Source organism: Pelodiscus sinensis, chromosome 8, assembly GCF_049634645.1.
Source record: "Pelodiscus sinensis isolate JC-2024 chromosome 8, ASM4963464v1, whole genome shotgun sequence".
Taxonomy (NCBI): domain Eukaryota; kingdom Metazoa; phylum Chordata; order Testudines; family Trionychidae; genus Pelodiscus; species Pelodiscus sinensis.
In genome coordinates, this window is record NC_134718.1 from 45,632,500 (window position 1) to 45,653,192 (window position 20,693).

Here is a 20,693-nt window from a genome sequence, read left to right on the forward strand (position 1 = left end):
AAGAAACCCAAAGAGCATTAAATAGAAACAGTCTCTTGAGCTATGTGATCTCTGCATGGTAATGGATCCTAGTTCTACATCAGGCAGATTTCTATAGGGGAAGGTCAGGCAGTTACAGATCTTCTCCTACCCAGAAATGTCACTTGCACAGCATTGGAGTGTGACTCTTTCCATGCTGCACAACATCCTAGCTTTATTCTCTATTCCCACTACCATCATTGTCAGCTGCTATAAATCCACTTCAAGGAGCTCTAGGATTTTCTTGTGTGGCAAGGATAGGGAGGAAAGAAGGGACATGAAGGGCTCTTGGAAGTTTTCTTGACTGGGTTTGTATTAATGAAACTAGGTCTGGGACCCTAGAAACATCTCTTGATTGCCATAGTGTGGTGATTTGGGAAAGGAACCCTACCACAGATCATAAATCAACATGGGGCAAGAGAATACTCTGCATTCTTTTTGGTTTTTAAAGTCATCAGACCTCATAGACCTCATAATCCCTCCCTACTTCTACCTGGTTGAGTTCAAGTTAACTGAGTGCTAAGTATTATTTATTTATCGTTATTAATTTTGAGCTATGAGAGCCTCTGGGTTTTTTCCAGTTCACGATATTTAATCAGTTGAATGAGAACTTGCATCCCCATTAGCATGTCAAATCCCAGAATATGTTCACTGGAGTCTTCTGAAGTCATTCCCAGGAGCAAGGAGGGTGGATGTACTGAGAAAGGGATAGAATCAGAAAGGGATATTCTGCTGTGACTTAGAATGCTGATTCCTCACCCTCTGAATACATGGAACACTCTACAGATGCCAAGTTTTGTGGCCTTTGGTTTTTCTGTGACTCAGCAACCCCAGAGGTACATTTCTGCTAGGCTGTGGGTCCCAACAGTCTTTGCATGAACAGCTGATAACAAGGGAACATTCTATAGTGTTGCATTTCATATCTTGAAACCAGTTCTGCTTATATCGGACAGACTTTGTTTTCTGAAACTGACAACTGAGCAAAAGAACGGCAGCTCCTCTGTTCTTCCTCGTTTCTCCTGTTTGAAAGCATGATATGTGCTGCGATTGTGGACACTTCACCACCACCTTTGTCTTGGGTAAGCACCACTCTATCCAAAGTTGGGTTCATATTGGACTCTACAGTCTCTTGATCACTGCATCTGAACAGCTGAATGAGACACCTTCTGAACTAGAATGATAAAATAAAGAAGATTAGCTTTTTTTTAAAGTTATCAGGAAATTTAAAACATTTCTGTGAGGCAGCTTGTATTTTGTCAGAAAACATTTGAAAACCTTCGCATGAATCAACATTTCAGGATAGGAAATGTATGGAAATAGCTGTCATAACCCTGAAATGTTTAAATTTGTAGTGGAAACAAATAATTGTTGTCATGCCAAGAAACAATGATGTTTGAAGGGATAAAGTCAACTAGAAAATTATATTTTAAAAAAATCATTTAACCCTCTGTGATGCTGCTAATATCCCCTTACAAAGATCAACATGGAATTGATTATCCAATCAGATTTGTAATTTCACCAGTTTCACAACTTGTTTCTATGAGCTAATTCCTAGGAAGATTGAGAAGGATTGTTTATATATCCTGACATTTCTGTTCACATATAAAAGCATGGTGACATCATCATATTCCTGTCCACTCTAGAAGCCTAGTGTATGCAGTCAATAGCATATGAAGAGAGTGGTTGCTCCTCTCTCTCCAACAGTTGTAAGTACCAGTAAATGCATCGGCTTCTCTTTCATTCTCTCAGCTTAATACAACTTCCTATTTCAAGTACTGTCTTTTTTACTTTATTGTAATAATACACACTGCATTCTGATTTTAGTACCATAACCGCCTGCTATTCGTCCCATATACTATTCCATTCCACTGAGTTTCTTATTACTGTATCCATTATCAGCATTAAGCACCTGCCAGTCAGATTTCTTCCTCTTGTCAGCCTTTCTTCAACTTCTGATACTTCCCATGGAACCAATCACACCCCCAATTCCCGCAAAATGCTATCTCATATACCCCCTCACATACCGCCACACTCATTTTCCCCCCTCACAAATTCTGAAAAACACCCCAACATTGCCTCTCCGTGTATACACTTCACAACATCTACCAATATTGCAATGCCCACAAAACGACAAAAGTTGAACAGGAGAATCTTGCAAACTGAATTCACATTAAGGAACTACAATAATTCAGTAAGGTATTTTTCAGTGCTAACTTCTAGAACTACTGCTAAAAGTATTAATATTAATTAATATTTAACATCTATCATGCAGCCATGCTTAGCCCAGCCAGCTCATGAACCCTGATGTACAATTTGAGTCTACAATACATAATATAAGTATTATGGGTATAAGTATTTGGGTTATTTTAATTCTGGATTATGTGTCATATAAATGGAGCAGTATTTTTTAATTAATATATAAATAGATGTTAATTATTGTAACAATTCTATTCATTCAGGAGTGAGTCAAATACACAACAAAAATATGAGTATTAAAGGTGTACGTTACCTGCTTGTTCATAAAGACATAAATAATCGGATTATAAACTGTAGCTGTTTTGGAAAAGAAAGCTGGGATTGCGGCCAGACGAGGATCCAGCTCAATGGAAGGACATGCAGTGACAAGAATGGAAAAGGCTGCATATGGAGACCAGCAAATTAGAAATGCAAGGATCATAATAATAACCATGCGAGTGACTTGTCTTTCCGGTTTCCTTGTTGTCCCCAGTCGGCCTTGAGTATCTGACACCTTTGAAGAAAAACATATAAGATTCCAGAAAATTTGGTAGAAAATAATATTGATGTATTGTAGAGCAAATGGCTTGACCCCACCTAGATTTGTTATTTTGTTATGAAATACACTAAACAGACCAAATAACCAGTGTCAGTCAGGTTTATGAATATGGTAGAGGGAAAAGGATCTCTCTGACAGCAGTCTCAGGAGAGCAATCCCACACAGTGATGTTACATTCTTCTTATGTAGCAGGTGTGCTCCCTGAAGTTACATCCCTAAAGCCATCATTTTATACCCTACCGTTTGCCAGCAAAAGCTACTAGGAATGTCAGCTGCAACTGCATTCAACTGATCAGCTTTTTACCGTTTTTGTTTTGGTATTATGGGGGTGCCCCTTTATCTTTTGTTTCTGAATTCCAGGTCATGATGTATCCTTATCTTTGTTCTGAACTCTCACATTCAAGGCATCAAGAGGCATGAAGACACCTCATAGGTTTGTGTGGGTAACTCCTTTCCTGTTGCCATCGGTCCTGACACTGTTTTCCTATCTATTCAAGCCAAGGCTTGCTTCAGCGCATGCAAGTTGTTATGGGATACTTACCATAAGTGTACAGGATTATAACAAAGACACAGGCCAATTTGGGTTAAATAACTGCTATACTAAAGCTTAATACTGTGTAAATTTAAATGCCTGGGCTATATATTGTGGGTAGTATTATCAGTATAATATATATCAGTGGTCCCCAAGGCAGTGCCCATGGGCGCCATGACGCCCGCCGGGCCATTTCTGTTCGCCCACAGAGTGAACGGTGCCGGCCCCGCCCCCGGGCGCACAGCGCATGGGCGGTGCTGGCCCCCTGGGTTATGGCGTATGGGCAGCGTCGGCCCCGGGCGTGCAGGACAAGGGCAGCCCCGCCCTCAGGTGCGCCATGTTTAGGTGGCCCTGCTCCCGAGTGCACGGTGCAAGGGCTGTGCCAGCCCCGGGCACGCATCACAGGGGCGGCCCCGGCTGCGGGCGTGCGGCACAGGAGTAGTGCCGCCCCCGGGCGCACAGCACATGGACAGTGCCGGCCCCGGGCGTGCAGCGTTTGGGTGGCCCTGCCCCCGAGTGTGCAGTGCAAGGGCTGTGCCGGCCCTTGGGCACGCGGCACAGGGGTGGCACCGGCCCTGGGCACGAAGCATAGGAGCAGCGCTGGCCCTGGGCATGCAGCACATGGGCAATGGCGGCCCCGCCCACAGGCATGCGGCGCATGGGCTGTTCCGGCCCCGGCGCACGGCATATGGGAAGCCCCACCCCCGGCGCGCAGCACATGGGTGATGCCAGCACCAGACACACGTCATATGGGTGGCCCGGCACCCGGCAGCCCCAAAAGGTTGGGGACCGCTGATATATATGAATGCTAGCCAGCATATATTAGTTAATAGTTAGAAACAAGGACACAGATCAGTAAATCGAGTAAGAAAACAATCTGTTTCTAAAAGACAAACTGTAAAGTTGCAGTTACTAGATCTTAACATGTCATATGTACTCAGTGCTAATGTGAATTACAAATATTATCATTATTAAAAGTTTTGAGGTTTTAAAACTGTCTTTGATTACAAAATACAGGTTGTACCTCTAAAATCCGGGACTTTCTGGCCTAGCAACATCTGTGGTCTGGAAGGACCACAGATATTGCTGGTCCAGTGAGCCTGGCTGGCCCAGTTCAGGGCTGGTCTGGTGGTGGGGACCACAGCCCCATAAGTAGCCGGCGTTGATGTAGCAGGGAACACAGCCCCACCATGGAGCACAGCCCCAGCAGCAGTGGGACCAGCACAGTGGGGAGCATAACCACACCTGGGCCAGAGGCATTGGGGCCAGCAACCAGGAGCACTGCCTGGACCAAAACACAGACTCAGACGGAGTCAAACTATGTCTAGACTATGAAGTTTTTTGCAGAAGAGAAGACACTGCTCTTTCAGAAGCCCTGTCTTCCTCGTTTCATGAGGAAGAAGGGTTCTTCCGAAAGAGGAGGTTTTTCCAAAATTTGGCTCAGTGTAGACGGGCCAAATTTCAGAAAAGCCTCTTCCGAAAAAAACAATCAGAAAAAGGTACACAAATTGCAGAGTCCTGGATTTTAGAGGTGCAATCTGTACTTTGTTATCAAAGACAGACTTTAAAACCTCAGTCAGTCAAGTCCACAGGTTGACTATGTACTGCATGAAGAAAAACTTCCTTTTGTTTGTTTTAAACCTGCTACCTATTTACTTCATTTGGTGACTCCTAGTTCTTATCTTATGAGAACAAGTAAATACTTTTTCCTTAATCATTTTCTCCACCAGTTGATTTTATAGACCTCTATCATATCCCCCCTTAGTCTCCTCTGTTCTAAGATGAAAGTCCCAGTCTTTTAATCTCTCTTCATATGGGACCCGTTACAAATCCCTAATCATTTTTGTTGCCCTTTCCTGAACCTTTTTCAATTCCAATATATCTTTTTTTCAGATGAGGCAACCATATCTGTATGCAGTATTCAAGATGTGGATGTCCCATGGTTTTATATAGCAACAATAATATGTTCTGTATCTTTATTCTCTATCCCTTTTTTAAAGATTCCTAACAGTCTGTTTGCTTTTTTGACTGCTAGTACACATTGAGTGGATGTTTTCAGAGAACTATCCACAAGGACTCCAAGATCTCTCTCTTGAGTAATTATAGCTAAATTAGTCCCCATCATTTTGTATGTATAGTTTTCCCAATCACTTAGTTTTGTGAGATCTTTTTGAAGCTCTTCACAGTCTGCTTTGGTCTTAACGGTCTTGAGCAGTTTAGTATCATCTACAAATGTTGCCACCTCACTGTTTACCCCTTTCTCCAGATCGTTTAGAAATAGGATGAATAGGATTGGTCCCAGTACAGACCCTTGGGGGACACTACTAGTTGCTATTCTATATTCTGAAAATTTACCATTTTTCCTACCCTTTGTTTTCTGTCTTTTAACCAGTTATCAGTCCATGAGAGGACCTTCCTTCTTATCCCATGACAACTAACTTAACTAAAGAGCTTTTGGTGAGGGATACTGATAATACAAATGTGAGGGATCTTGCCAAAGCTTTTTGGTTGTTAAGCCATGGTGGCACTTTTTTTCGTTCTCTTACTGTGTTTTTTAATTTGGGGCATACATTTAAGGTGGGCCTCTACTAAGGTTCAGCAATGTAGAGTCTGAGCAAGTAGGAATAAAAAGAGCATTAATGGGTTACATTATACATGTATTTTCTGAACTCTTTATTGCTTTTACTTGAGTATCATAGTAAACTTGTGTGTTGTTAAATAATTAAATGGGAAGTGTGCTAACTCTGAGTGGCATTAGAAACCCTGGAGCCTAGTTAATAATAAATGAAAGAACTTCTACTTTATTAGGTTCCAATATCTTTGCTTACCAAGTCTCATGTTGGGCAGCCTGAGGAAAGGGAAGTGATGACACATGACAAAGTAGATTCAGCTGAACTGCTACTGCCCCACAGTTTCCACTGTTATTTTGGCATTTAGGGGTAGAGTTTTATAGGTATTCATGCTCCAGAAGGTACAGATAGCACCTAATAGCATTTTTAAAAGCACCAAGGCATCTAACTCCAAGCAGGAATTGCTTTAAGTTTTGCAGCATATGTTTTTCCACCTGCATTAATTGCAGTTCCTCTTGACTTAGCATGGATGATTTTGTTCTTTGAATTAAAAAATTGAATATGAAAAGAGTCTGGTTTACTGCTGTTATCCCTTTTTTTGCATTACATCCTGAAACTGACTGCTTGATTATAATAATGGATTTTCCTGTAAAAAATGGCTTTGGCATTCTGATTTTGTATAAGACTCCAAATTATTTAGTCCTAAAGTAAGTTTGGAAACCATTGTCAGGAGGAAAAGAGACATTCTGTGCTAAGACGTGTTTGAAATTATGGCAGTTTGCAATCAAGTATAGAGCCAATGAGTGAGATGAATTTAAACTATAACAATTAAGAGTACTTAATGGTAATGATGATACATCTTAAATAATAGTATTATATCCAACATTATTAATAATAGTGTGTAGGAGCCCTAACCATGGACTAGTGCTAAGCACTGTACAACACAGAACAAAAAGACAGACCTTGTCCTGAAGAGCCTATGGGTCTGTCTACACTACAAAGTTAAATCGAACTAACAGCCGTTAGTTCGAATTAACTTTGATAGGCGCTACACAGGCAAACTGCTAGTTCGAACTTAATTCGAACTAGCGGAGCGCTTAATTTCAACTAGGTAAGCCTCATTCTACGAGGACTAACGCCTAGTTCGAATTAAGTAGTTCGAATTAAGGGCTGTGTAGCCACTTAATTCGAACTAGTGGGAGGCTAGCCCTCCCCAGCTTGCCCTGGTGGCCACTATGGGCACCACCAGGGAAACTCTTCTGCCCCCCTCCCGGCCCCGGAGCCCTTAAAGGGGCACGGGCTGGCTACGGTGCCCGTGCAAGGTGCAAGCCTGCCAGCACCCAGCCAGCAGACCCTGCACCTGGCACGGCACAAGCCAGCCATCCGCTGCCACCCAACCCTCCGTCTCTTCCCGGGACCAGGCTGGCAGCTCCCAGGAGCCTGCCCAGGGCTGCAAGAGGCGGGTGCCAGCCTGGTCTAGTGCGGACATCGTGGACCTCATCCAGGTTTGGAGGGAAGCCTCCAACGTCCACGACCTCTACACTAGGCACAGGAAAGTGGCTATCTAGGGCAGAATAGCTGCCAGCCTGGCCACCCAGGAGCAGGTTTGCATGAAAATCAAGGTGGTCAAGTGAGACCCCGACCCTGAGCTTAGAACATAAAAACATAAGAATGGCTGTACTGGGTCAGACCAAAGGTCCATCTAGCCCAGTAGCCTGTCTGCCGACAGCGGCCAACACTATGTACCCTGGAGGGGATGGACTGAAGACAACGACCAAGCCATTTGTCTCGTGCCATCCATCTCCAGCCTTCCACAAACAGAGGCCAGGGACACCATTTCTACCCGCTGTCTAATACCACTCCATGGACCCAACCTCCATGACTTTATCTAACTTCTCTTTAAACTCTGTTAGGGTATGTCTACACTACAGAGTTAGTTCGAACTAATGGACGTTAGTTCGAACTAACTTTCATAGGTGCTACACTAGCGCTCCGCTAGTTCAAACTTAATTCGAACTAGCGGAGCGCTTAGTTCGAACTAGGAAAACCTAATTTTACGAGGATTAAGCCTAGTTCGAACTAGCTAGTTCGAATTAAGGGGTGTGTAGTTCCTTAATTCGAACTAGTGGGAGGCTAGCCTTCCCCAGGTTTCCCTCGTGGCCACTCTGGCCAACACCAGGGAAACTCTATTGCCCCCCTCCCGGCCCCGGATCCCTTAAAGGGCCACGGGCCGGCTACGGTGCCTGTGCCAGGTGCAAGCCTGCCAGCACCCAGCCAGCAGACCCTGCACCTGGCACGGCTCGAGCCAGCCACCCGATGCCCCCCAGCCCTCCCCCTCTTCCCGGGACCAGGCTGGCAGCTCCCGGGAGCTTGCCCGGGACCGCAAGAGGCGGGCACCCGCCTGGGCTAGTGCGGACATCGTGGACCTTGTCCACGATCTACGCACTAGGCACAGGAAAGTGGCCGTCTAAGGCAGGAGAGCTGCCAGCCTGGCCACCCAGGAGCAGGTGTGCATGAAAATCAAGGGGGTCCACTGAGACCCCTAACCCTGAGCCCTGAGCTTAGAATGGCCGTCCTGGGTCAGACCAAAGGTCCATCTAGCCCAGTAGCCTGTCTGCTGACAGCGGCCAACCCTAGGGACCCTGGAGGGGATGGACCAAAGACAGTGACCAAGCCATTTGTCTCGTGCCATCCCTCTCCAGCCTTCCACAAACCTTGGCCAGGGACACCACTCCTACCCCCTAGCTAATAGCACTCCATGGACCCAACCTCCATGACTTGATCTCACGTCCCTTTATACTCTGTTCTAGTTGTAGCCTTCACAGCCTCCTGCAGCAAGGAGTTCCACAGGTTGACTCTTTGCTTTGTGAAGAATAACTTTCTGTTACTAGTTTGAAGCCTGCTACCCATTCCTTTCCTTTGGTGTCCTCTAGTCCTTCTTTATGGGAACTAATGAAGAACTTTTCTGTATGCACCCTCTCCACCCAACTCCTGCTTTTAGAGACCTCTATCCTGTCCCCCCTCCGTCTCCTCTTTTCTAAGCTGAAAAGTCCCAGTCTCTTCAGCCTCTCTTCATATGGGACCTGTTCCCAACCCCTGATCATTTTAGTTGCCCTCCCCTCTCCCAGCCTCTCTCTCCCCCTCTCCCACATCCTTTTCCCAGTCTCCCCCAGTTTTGTTCAATAAAGACAGATTCCATTTTGGAAGACACGTTATCTTTATTTTGTACATCAGGAAGAGTGTTAGGGAGGGGTAAGTGGAAGGAGGTGAGGGAATGGGGCATGAGCCCCCGATGGGGAGGACTGGGCTGGCTCTGCGGGCTTCTGGGGCTGGAAGCTCTCCTGCAGCCCCCCAATTGCCCCCTCTCCCCAGATGGCAGCCTGCGGCAAGTGCAGCCGGTCTGATGGCCGAGTGCTGTGATGTGCCCAGTGTGGGCACTCCGGGCACTCCAAGCCAGGACTGGTTTGCAAGCGGGGCATCCCTGAGATCTGTCTGTCCGGGGTGGGGGTCGGATCCCTTTAAGCGCAGCCCTCGGCTAGCCTGAGAAAGCATCTCCATGCTCTAAGTCCTCCTGTGATGCCCTGCCGGCACTGCATCCGGCCATCCTTAAGCCTGGTTCAGGGTCCACTTAATGTGGATATGCTAGTTCGAATTAGCAAAACGCTAATCGAACTAGTTTTTAGTTCTAGACGCGTTAGTTCGAATTAGCTTAGTTCGAATTAGCGCTGTAGTGTAGACGTACCCTTATAGTTCTAGCCTTCACAGCCTCCTGTGGCAAGGAGTTCCACAGGTTGACTATTTGCTTTGTGAAGAAGAACTTTCACTTATTAGTTTGAAGCTTGCTACCCATTCATTTCATTTGGTGTCCTCTAGTCCTTCTATTATGGGAAGTAATGAAGAACTTTTCTTTATGCACCCTCTCCACACCAGTCATGATTTTATAGACCTCTATCATATCCCCCCTCAGTCTCCTCTTTTCCAAACTAAAAAGTCCCAGTCACTTTAGCCTCTCCTCATATGGGACCCGTTCCAAACCCCTAATCATTTTAGTTGCCCTTTTCTGAACCCTTTCCAAGGCCAAAATATCTTTTCGGAGGTGAGAAGATCACATCTGTACATGGTACTGAAGATGTGGGCGTACCATAGTTTTATATTTCCCCTCCTCCTTCTTCCCCTGGCTTCCTCCTTCCAGCTCCCTCCTCCCAGGTTTCCCCCTCCCCTCTCCCACCCTCTCTCTTCCCCTCTCCCACCTCCTTTTCCTAGTCTCCCCAGAGGTTAATCCTCCCCCCACCCGCAGTTTTGTTAAATAAAGAGAGTTTCTATTTTTGAACACATATCCTTTATTTTTTACATCAGAAAGGGGGGCTAGGGAAGGGTAAGTGGAAGGAGGTGAGGGAGAAATGGGGTACAAGCCCCCGATGGGGAGGACTGAGGTGGCTCTGCGGGCTCCTCGGGGTGGAAGCTCTCCTGCAGCCCCCCGATTGACTCCCTCCTCCCCGGATGGCAGCCTGTGGCAAGTGCAGCTGGGCTGATGGCCGAGTGCTGTGATGTGCCGAGTGTGGGCACTCAGGGCACTCCAAGACAGGACTGCTTTGCTGTCCCTTATCAAGGTAGACAAGCGAGCGGGGAACCCCTGAGAACTGTCTGTCCGGGGTGGGGGTCGGATCCCTTTAAGTACAGCCCTCGGCTAGCCTGAGGCAGCAGCTCCACGCTCTAAGTCCTAATCTGATGCCCTGCCAGCACTGCTTCCAGCCATCCTTAACCCCGGTTCAGGGTCCACTCAATGTGGACATGCTAGTTTGAATTAGCAAAATGCTAATTCGAACTAGTTTTTAGGTCTAGATGCACTAGTTCGAATTAGCTTAGTTCAAATTAACTAATTCGAATTAATTTAGTTTGAATTAGTGCTGTAGTGAAGACATACCCTATGATATTTATATGATGCTTTTTATAAGCACACAGGTAACACTGACAGACACCGGTCCTTGTCAGCTGGGATGAAATTTGGGACCTCTAGAGCTTAAAGCAAGAGCCTCCACTGCATGACCTGAAAAATACATGTCTCTTAGCCAAAGCAATAGAAGGCTCATCACTTTCTAGCTGGTCTTGGTGCCACTAAATGGGGACAGAGTACAACATCCAGCAGGTAGTGGTTATACATAGCTAGGAATCATTTCACCCATATTTGAAATGCAGAGGAACACTATACAGGAGGGGAACACTATACGGGTTGAATCTCTGTGATCCAGCACGACTACTGATATTGCTGAACTAGAGAGCCCCAGCACAGAGGTTGCCAGAGGCTGGGAGCAAAGCTGGCTGGTAGGGCCAGTGAGGTAGCAGAGCCCCCGGAGCACCAGAGCGTGCAGCCGGCCAGGCTGGGAAACCAGCAGGGGCACCAGAATCCACAGGGCAAAGGGGGAGGGGCAGAAGAGCTCACAGCAGGCCAGAAAACCCATGGAGTCACTGGAATTCGCGGGGCAGAGGGACCGCAGGCAGTGCAGCTGGGAACGGGACAGGGGGCTCCCTGCTGCTGCCATTGCCACCACTATTGGATGGCTCTCAGGCCTAGCAGCAGGATGGAGGTAGTCAGCTTGGCACACTCTGAGAGCTGCTGAGGGCTGGTTGCCCCCCCACTCCTGCCCCTTCCCCCTGAAACCCCACCCCTTTTAGGAGCCACCTTCCCAGAGGACCCAGGATTGTTGGCCCCCCCTGCAGTCAGAGAATGGAGTTCAGCCTGAAACCAAAAGAAAATGAGGCTGTATAATAAGCTCCAAAAAGGTCTGCCAGCTGTCCTCACACACTTAAAGGCTACGTCTACACTGGCCCCTTTTCCGGAAGGGGCATGTTAATTTCACCTATCGTAGTAGGGAAATCCGCGGGGGATTTAAATATCCCCCGCGGCATTTAAATAAAAATGTCCGCCGCTTTTTTCCGGCTTTTAAAAAAGCCGGAAAAGAGCGTCTACACTGGCCCCGATCCTCCGGAAAAAGCACCCTTTTCCGGAGGCTCTTATTCCTTTGAAGTAGGAATAAGAGCCTCCGGAAAAGGGTGCTTTTTCCGGAGGATCAGGGCCAGTGTAGACGCTCTTTTCCGGCTTTTTTAAAAGCCGGAAAAAAGCGGCGGACATTTTTATTTAAATGCCGCGGGGGATATTTAAATCCCCCGCGGATTTCCCTACTACGATAGGTGAAATTAACATGCCCCTTCCGGAAAAGGGGCCAGTGTAGACGAGCCCAAAATGTCTAGTTGCAGACAAGCCAGCCTGCGGGAACTCAAAGACACTTGGAATTTTTCTTATGCTGTACTGGGCAGATTTCAAAGTCTTCTTTCAATTATTTTGTAATACACAAAATAAAGAGGGATTCAACCAAAAACCCAGCTTCCAAGCACCATTACATTTTGGGATGGATTCAGTCATCCCCCAAACTTTGTAAGAAAGGCCCATCTCCAATACACAAAACCATTTGTCTTCTTCCATGGCAGAACTAATACACTCCAACTATGGTGCCCACTAGGATAAAACAAACACTTCGGAGATACTTGCAAATGCTTTCCCAAGTCTATGCATCATGATGGGTTTGAGTTCAGCTGATGGGTCTCTCATAGTGTCAGTGTGTCATGTGACAGCACCATCAGGTGATCATAGAACCATAGAGCTGGAAGATGACCAGAAGGTCATCAAGTCCAGCCCCCAGCTCTAGGCAGGACAATCCCAACTAAATCAACCCAGCCTGGGCTTTGTCAAGACAAGACTTAAACACCTCTAGGGATGGAGATTCCACTACTTCCCTAGGTAACCCATTCCAGTGCTTCACCACACTCCTAGTGAAATAGTTTTTCCTAATATCCAACCTGGACCTCTCCCACCACAACTTGAGACCATTGCTCCTTGTTCTGCCATCCGTCACTACTGAGAACAGCCTCTCTCCATCCCCTTTGGAACCTCCCTTCAGGAAGTTGAAGGCTGCTATTAAATCCCCCCTCACTCTTGGCTTCTGCAGACTAAACAGACCCAACTCCCTCAGCCTCTCCTCATAGGTCATATGTTCCAGCCCCCTAATCATTTTGGTTTCCCTCCGCTGGACCCTCTCCAATGTTTCCACATCCTTTCTGTAGTGGGGGGCCCAGAACTGGACACAATACTCCAGATGTGGCCTCACCAGAGCCGAATAAAGTGGAATAATGACATCTCTGGATCTGCTGGCAATGCTCCTCTTAATGCAGCCTAATATGCCATTAGCCTTCTTGGCTACAAGGGCACACAGTTGACTCATATCCAGCTTCTCATCCACTGTAACCCCCAGGTCCTTTGTAATCCCCAGGTGATGCCAACCAAGAAAAGTCTGTACTTTCTGGAGTATAGGTGGTTATGCTTTTACTGCAGAACAAGCTGCCTGGGGTAAAAGCCAATGAAGAGCCGTGATCTCAGGGTACCTACCCATAAAGGTGCAGGTTGGAGAAGCCAGTCCTGTTTTTTCATGTGACAATTCTCACAAGGGAAAATGCGGGGGAAGATATTCCAGATTGTGTAATGGTCTGGTGATGCTTGAGACACAATGTGCAAGGAACAAGCACTCTCCCCATCCAGTGGCAGTCCTTTCACAAACCAACCCCATCAATAACTCTGACAGTGATCCCAAATCACATCTCCTTTCCAGTCCAATCTTCTCTTCCCATCCCCATCCCTATGTCCATCACACTCTCCAACATTTCTGTGAACTGAAAAAAAACGGGGCAAAAAGGGACAAAGAAAGCAGATACAGGAAAAGGTGGAGCAGCAGATGCTCAGAGAAATGGGGTGAAAGTGAGGCAGAGAAAACAGATGATAGAAGAGAGAACTATAGGAAGTATCATAAGATAAGGTGCTCCCAGATAAGAGGAGCACATTATCTAGCATATATTTGAGAGAGTTTGTCTGTCTGTGTACATGTGCCTATCTGTTTCCTCAAGAACTTTTCCTAAGTGGTAAGAGCCAGATTCCTGAATCTGGTATACAGCTTCCTCTTATAACGTAAAGCAATGGTCTAGACCTCAAAGTATGGTCTACGGATCACGATTGTCTTGCAGGTGGGCTGTGGGTTCAGGGTTCAGTGAACCTGCTCTGGCCCTCCAGCCCTGTGCCCCCTCCATGTGAGGTTGGAACGCCAGGGCTGCCAAAGGGAGCCCTGAACCTCACGGGCCGGATCCAGCTTGCAGGGAGAGAAACCAGCTTTGCACACTGTCACTACCCATTCCCCTGGCTGGGGGATCAGCAGTGCAGGAAGCCTCTCACCTCGAGGCTTTCCTGCTGCTTCCATTCTCCAGAATCCTGGCCAGCAGGAGCAGTGGAGGGTGAAGGAGCTGGAAGGTAAGTGCACTCCCATGTCCTACCGCATCCCATTACTTCACCTATTCGTACCTGCTCTTTCACCATACCTCCCACTCCCACCCCTCCTGCACCCATTTTGTCATCATAGGTGGTTGGCTAGTGGTCTATAGAAAAGTCTGCACTGAATGGGATGGGCCATGGGTCAAAAAGCTTGAGAATCACTGACTTAAAGGAAGGTAGGGGTTTGGTTGTGCCTGGAATGGGATGGCTTCTCATAAAACCACACAGAAAAAGGACAGACTCACCAGGCAGGTGAAAGGGGCTAGGTGGGGGCATATGCCCATCCAGAACTACCCCAGCCTCAAGCCTCTCACTTGCTCCCCAGGTGCCCTTAAGTAAGGATACAGGGGCTGAACTCACCCCCCCCCCCCATTCATATGGGAACATTGCCGGCTGGTCCCCTTTGCCAGGGAATGAGGGGAAAGTACATAGTTTGCTACATTCCTTTCTCTGGCTGGGGAGCACAGTGAGCTGATGAACCTGGACCTGTCCCAGTAGGAAGACATTCACCCCTGCCCAACTGTGCCCGTTGCAGCTGCAGGGGCCATGGAGAGGCACTTCTCAGCTGGCCCCAAGCTGCTGTGGTGAGAGAGGGCTAGGCTAGTCCTTCCTTCCCGGGACAAATCAGAGCAATGATTCAAATGAAGCATGTACAAAAATCAATTGAGTGAAGAATTCAAGCAACACTGGGTCAATGTTTTAGTTAGCTTTAAAGGCAAGAGAAGAGCCATAGTCTGCTCTATCTGTATTCACTGCTGTTTCTCTAATACTTACATAGCCCAGGTTACGTGTGGTGTTTTTTCCATACATGCCGTGGCCTACACAGATGAAAATAGCATGTTCTCCATTTATTAATTATTCCTATATCATAAGTAGCTGAGCTTGGGGCTATGATGTTGACATCTATAGGTGGGATGGATTTAGAAGTGAATTTGGATGTTATGCTAGAACTTGTTTTAAGGTTGCATGTCTGGTGTTTTTATTTTGGTTAATGAGAGCTGTCCCTTTAAGAATGGTGTGTCGCAGATTCAGAATGTATTTGAGATTAACAAAGGCTTAGCTACACCTGGAGTTACTTCTAATTAACTCCATGTCTGAACACTCTTTAGAACAAGAATACCTTGTTTCTGTTCAGTCTGGAAGCTTTCTGTGGAAGATTTTTGCCTGTGTTTCCAGAAAGTAGAAGACTCTGTCTGGGTAAACTCCAAAAAAGGTCAGAACTTCATAAAGTTTTCCTTCCAGAAAATTAGTCCCATTCTTGAATGTGTAACTTTACTGCTCACGGGGGTAGGTGCTTTCTGGTGTTGCTTAATGAGCTGTAGAACCTTTCATTTGTAGTTCACCCATTTGTATCCTGCTTAGTTCAACAGGGATTAGACCTTGTTCCAATGTAATAGAAGCTGGATGACTCCCTATGTGAGATGAAATTGTGAACCCCCATGCCAGCTCCCACACCACCAGCTCACCCCTACACTTTGCACTAGGCTGTAAATTCTTCAGGCCTTTCCCTTACCCTGTGTTTGTACAGGATGCCACCCAATGTGACCCCAAACTCTTTGGGGGCAGCTGTGAGAACTTCTGCTGGGAAAAGGGGTCAAAAAATCAACTCTCTGATTCTACATTTGTGAGAGTTGGCAGCACTGCATTATCCTATACATATGGCAGGGCGGGCAGGGGGGTGTTCAGAAAACAGAAGGTTTGAGAGCATGATTCAGATTTGTTTAAAAACATCTTTTGATTTTTGAGGCTCATCTCATGGATTTTTTGAACTTTTGGGATGGGCAGAATTGCAGTATTTAAATAGAGGCTGGATTCAGGGCCATTCTTCAGCTGCTTTGTATTGTTCTACTGGGACAAAGTGACAATAAATGCAACAGATCCAGTTCTCAGCGGTTATCACCTACGTTTCTCAGTTGGCATAGAGCTGCCATAGATGCAGTGACTGAGGTATCCCTCAGCAATCTCTAGTTGCCAGAACATTCTCTTTGCGTTGATGAGTGCTGATGCAGATGAGAGCAGGCCAAAAGGGCACTCTAACCTGGCTCAGTAGACGAGCACAGTACAGTGTTGCCAGGACTGGGAAATACAAAAGGAATGCCTTTTTGCCTCATTTTCCCTTCAGCTTTGCAGATGGCCACAGAGGAAGCAAAGCTTCTAAAAGTTGATACTCACTTGACAGTAGCTATAACCTTTTTACCACAGACACACACACACACACACACACACACGTTCCTTCCCATTAATCCTAATGGAGATCATATGGGTTACTTCATACTGTGTGCATGTGGGATGTATTTTTCTGGGACTGTGATGGGATAGTATTTTGACAATGCTCCATCTCTGCTTATCTCACATTAGCCTTTCTAACTCTGGCTTGTCATAGATGACAATTGATGCATTCTTCCTAAATCCTGGACCAATTAGTTGATAAGGAGCCTTGAAGTAGGGCTTTATCTGACAAATGAAGGAATGCAGCATAAGGTCTCTATCTCTGTCGTAAACCACTAATTAAAAACTTTTCTTAAAGTGTTAAGTCATTTCGCTACTTTCAAAATGTTTTTTAAACCTTCTGTTGGCTTCCTGAGACATGACAATTGGGAGATGAGTGCTGCAGTGAGTAGCTTTGTTTGGAAAGAAATTGACAAGACCCTAGATCCCTATTTTTCCAAGTAGGGATGACTCCAGACAAAATCAGTAGATCAGGAGAGTCTTGGGTCCCTCTCTACTTTAATTGCTTATTCAGTACAATCTAATGGCAATTACAGAACTTACACAATTAACCAGTGTCAACATCCTGTTATGCAGAGGCCTGTACTTTAGGTTGTCAAAGGCAATGAAACTCCAGCTCAGTTCAATACATAAAATTGTTGGTAAACGTTAGCAAAATTTGAGGGGAAAGACTGGTACAAACTGAATGGCTTAACTAAAAGAACTATGCAAAGGGGTTTTGAAGGCTTGTAGTAAAGGTACAGATTTGGACATTGTATATTTGAAGATAAACTCCATGACACATCCAGGGTCTTTGTTGTCCTGGTAGTGAAATAATTTCTGACTAGATCAAGCCAGAGAGGGAAGATCACTGTCTCCAAAAGGTTAGGCTAAATCCTGAACAGAACATGGAATGCAAGTCTTGTGTTCCAGCTATCATCTTTTCTTAAGGAGTCATTTTCTTTTCCCACCCTAAATCTCCACTTGCCCATTTCTTTTTTTCACTTCTGGAGTTTACAAGAAAACCCTTTTTTTTCTGGAGAAATTCCAGTCTGAGTGGCCATCCTTTGTCATTCTCCTATTGCTACAGCAGTGCAGCCAATCAATGCTGCTGCATGTCTTTCTCTTCACATTTTAGTTTTCCTTTCTGTATGTCCAAAAAATATTCTCTTGGTCCTGCAATCATCTTTGACCACCCCAAGAAAGGCAACCCCCTTGGTACATCACATAAAAAGCTGTCTGGGGGATTTTGGAAGCAGAGGTTCATCACCTTTATCCAAGAGTTTGGGTTGTTTTGAAGTCAACACAGGCATAAATGCCTTGGGTGTTCTAGCACATTGCAGTTTAGTTCTCCCTTTTGCTGAAAGAGTCCACTTTCACATCAGAATGTCCGTGCACATTAAAACACAGGTTCTTCTGCAGTTAACATCCAGGTTTGAGAACACATCGGCTGTGTCTAGACTGGCCAGTTTTCCAGAAAATCAGTCGCTTTTCCGGAAAAACTTGCCAGCTGTCTACACTGGCTGCTTGAATTTCCACAAAAGCACAGACTTCCTACTGTAAGAAATCAGTGCTTCTTGCAGAAATACTATTCTGCTCCCGTTCAGGCAAAAGTCCCTTTTGCGCAAAGCTTTTGCACAAAAGGGCCAGTGTAGACAGCTCGGATTTGTTTTCCGCAAAAAAGCCCTGATCACAAAAATGGCGATCGGGGCTTTTTTGCAGAAAAGCGTGTCTAGATTGGTCACTGACGCTTTTCCGCAAAAAGTGCTTTTGCAGAAAAGCGTCCGTGCCAATCTAGATGCTCTGTTCCGAAAATGCTTTTAATGGAAAACTTTTCCATTAAAAGCATTTCCAGAAAATCATGCCAGTCTAGACGTAGCCATCTTGTTTAAGACCTACCTGAATCATTGCACAGCCATCTCAGCTAGCCTCCCTTGGATATATGCAGGGTGACATCCTGGTCCATTTAAGTCAATGGGATAACTCCTATACAGGCAGTCCCCGGGTTACGTACAAGATAGGGACTGTAGGTTTGTTCTTAAGTTGAATTTGTATGTAAGTCGGAACTGGTACATATTATAGGGGAAACTCTAGCCAAACATTTCTCCAGAGCTCAGTTTTATTCTCTCACACCTCACTTCCCTCAGTCCTTTATTCTCAAGCTGAGGTGTCTGCTGAGAAAAGCCGTTCCGCGTCTCCCTGGTCTGCTGGGGGGGAGGGGGCGCTAGCTTCGCATCTCCCTGGTCTGCTGGGGGGAAGCAGCTAGTGCGGGGTTGCTTCACCCCGTCTGTAAGTAGGGATCCGATGTAAGTCGGATCCATGTAACCCGGGGACTGCCTGAAGATTGCAATAGGGCTAGGATTTTGTAGGAGTGGGATTTTATATTTATACTTGCCAATTAGCCCATCATACAACGGGATTTTCAGGTCTCTCCTCCACGTCCTATTCCCTTTCTATCTCGGTCTTCTCTCCTGAGCCTCTGGTCTCTTGCTCCGTCTCTCTCTCCCCTCCTCCTACTGCCTCTCCCACTCTCTCTCTCTCTCTCTCTCAGCTCACCTCCATCTCCTGCCTCTCTCTCCATCTCTCTTTCTCTTCTCCTCCCCCTCCTGCCTCTCACTCTCCCTTTTTCTTCTCCTCTTCTCAGCTGGGCCACCGCAGGGGAGAAAGCGGCACAAGCGGCCATTTGGGCATGACGGTCCCCGTGCAGCACTCCTGTGCTGCATGGGGAGTGTGGAGCCCAAATGGCTATTTGCACCACTTGCTTCCGCATGGCAGCACAGCTGAGCAACTTACTATGAGTTCCAGCTGCCCCCCTGCACCATTTCCCTTCACCCCAGCACTGATCCTGCAGCCTCCCAGTTGTCCTCCACCTTCCCCTTCCCCTCATTCCCCCGCCCTGCCCCCGGCCAGGGTCTGTTCATGGCCAGGAGCAGGGTCTGGAGCTGCTCTCACGCCACTTGTCACTGCCCTGTCCCCCTTCGCCTTCCACCGTGGCACTCGGCTGACTTCTGCACCACTCAGCCGGGCCACAGCGGGGAAGCAAATGGAGCAAGCGGACATTTGGGATCCCCTGCAGAGGCCTGGCTGAGTGGTGCAGAAGTCAGCCGAGCGCCATGGCGGGAGGCGAAGGGGAGCGGGGCAGTGACGTACACTACCAGGCCCCGCTCCCTGGCCATGTAAGTCACAGCCCCTCTCCTCCTTCCCTCCCACCGTGGTGCTCGGCTGACTTCTGCGCCACTTAGCCAGGCCGCCGCAGGGGAGCAAGTGGCGCAAGCGGCTGTTTGGGCCCCGCACTCCCCATGCAGCATGGGGGTGCTACATGGGGTCCACGAACCCCAAATGGCTGCTTGCGCTGCTTGCTCCCCCACAGCGGCCCAGCTGAGCGGTGCAGAAATCAGCCGAGCGTTACAGCGGGAGGCAACAGCGCCGCCCAGAGGGAACAGCCAGAGTTTCAGCATTAGAGTCACAGACATTCGGTTACTATATGTATGACTAGCCAATTAGCCCATCATAAGACGGGATTTTCAGGTCTCTCCTCCACGTCGGTCTTCTCTCCTGAGCCTCCGGTCTCTCTCTCTCTCTCTCTCTCTCTCTCTCTCCTTACTGCCTCCCTCCCCCCTCTCCACTCTCCTCCACCTCCTGCCTCTCTCTGTCTCTCTCTTTCTCTTCTCCTCCCTCTCCTGCCTCTCACTCGGGGAACCACGGAGACCAAACAACTGTTTGGGCTCCACGCTCCCCGTGCTACATGGGGAGCGTGGAGCCCAAATGGTCACTTGCGCCACTTGCTCCCCCATGGCTTCCCGGCTGAGTGGCACAGAAGTCAACCAAGTGCCACAGTGGGAGGCGAAGGGGGGCAAGGTAGTGACGTACATGGCCAGGCGGTGGGGCCTGGAGCCACTGTCACACCCCACATTACCGCCCCACCCCCCCTTCGCCTCCCGCCGTGGCACCCGGCTGACTTCTGCGCCACTCAGCTGGGCTGCCACGGGGGAGCAAGTGGCCATTTGGGTTCCCCCACTGTGGCCCGGCTGAGCATCGCAGAAGTCAGCCGAGCGCCACGGCAGGATGCGAAGGGGGGTGGGGCGGTGACGTACACAGCCAGGCCCTGCACCCTGGCCATGTACGTCACCACCCGCCCCCCTTTCCTTCCCGCCGTGGCACTCAGCTGACTTCTGCGCCACTCAGCCAGGCTGCAGTAGG

General features: G+C 47.5%; 1 protein-coding gene across 1 annotated transcript in view; it reads right to left on the minus strand.

Annotated features, from left to right (window-relative positions):
• Positions 1 to 607: 607 nt before the first annotated feature.
• Positions 608 to 20,693, minus strand: part of LOC102446969 (opsin-VA-like) — a 35,733-nt gene continuing 15,647 nt past the window's right edge. Inside the window, exons 4-5 of the mRNA XM_006136623.4 lie at positions 2,528 to 2,767; positions 608 to 1,189 (exon numbers count right to left, since the gene is read on the minus strand). Of these exons, the coding sequence (XP_006136685.1) occupies positions 959 to 1,189; positions 2,528 to 2,767 (471 nt within the window). The 3' untranslated portion in view covers positions 608 to 958. The remainder of the gene's footprint in view (positions 1,190 to 2,527; positions 2,768 to 20,693) is intronic.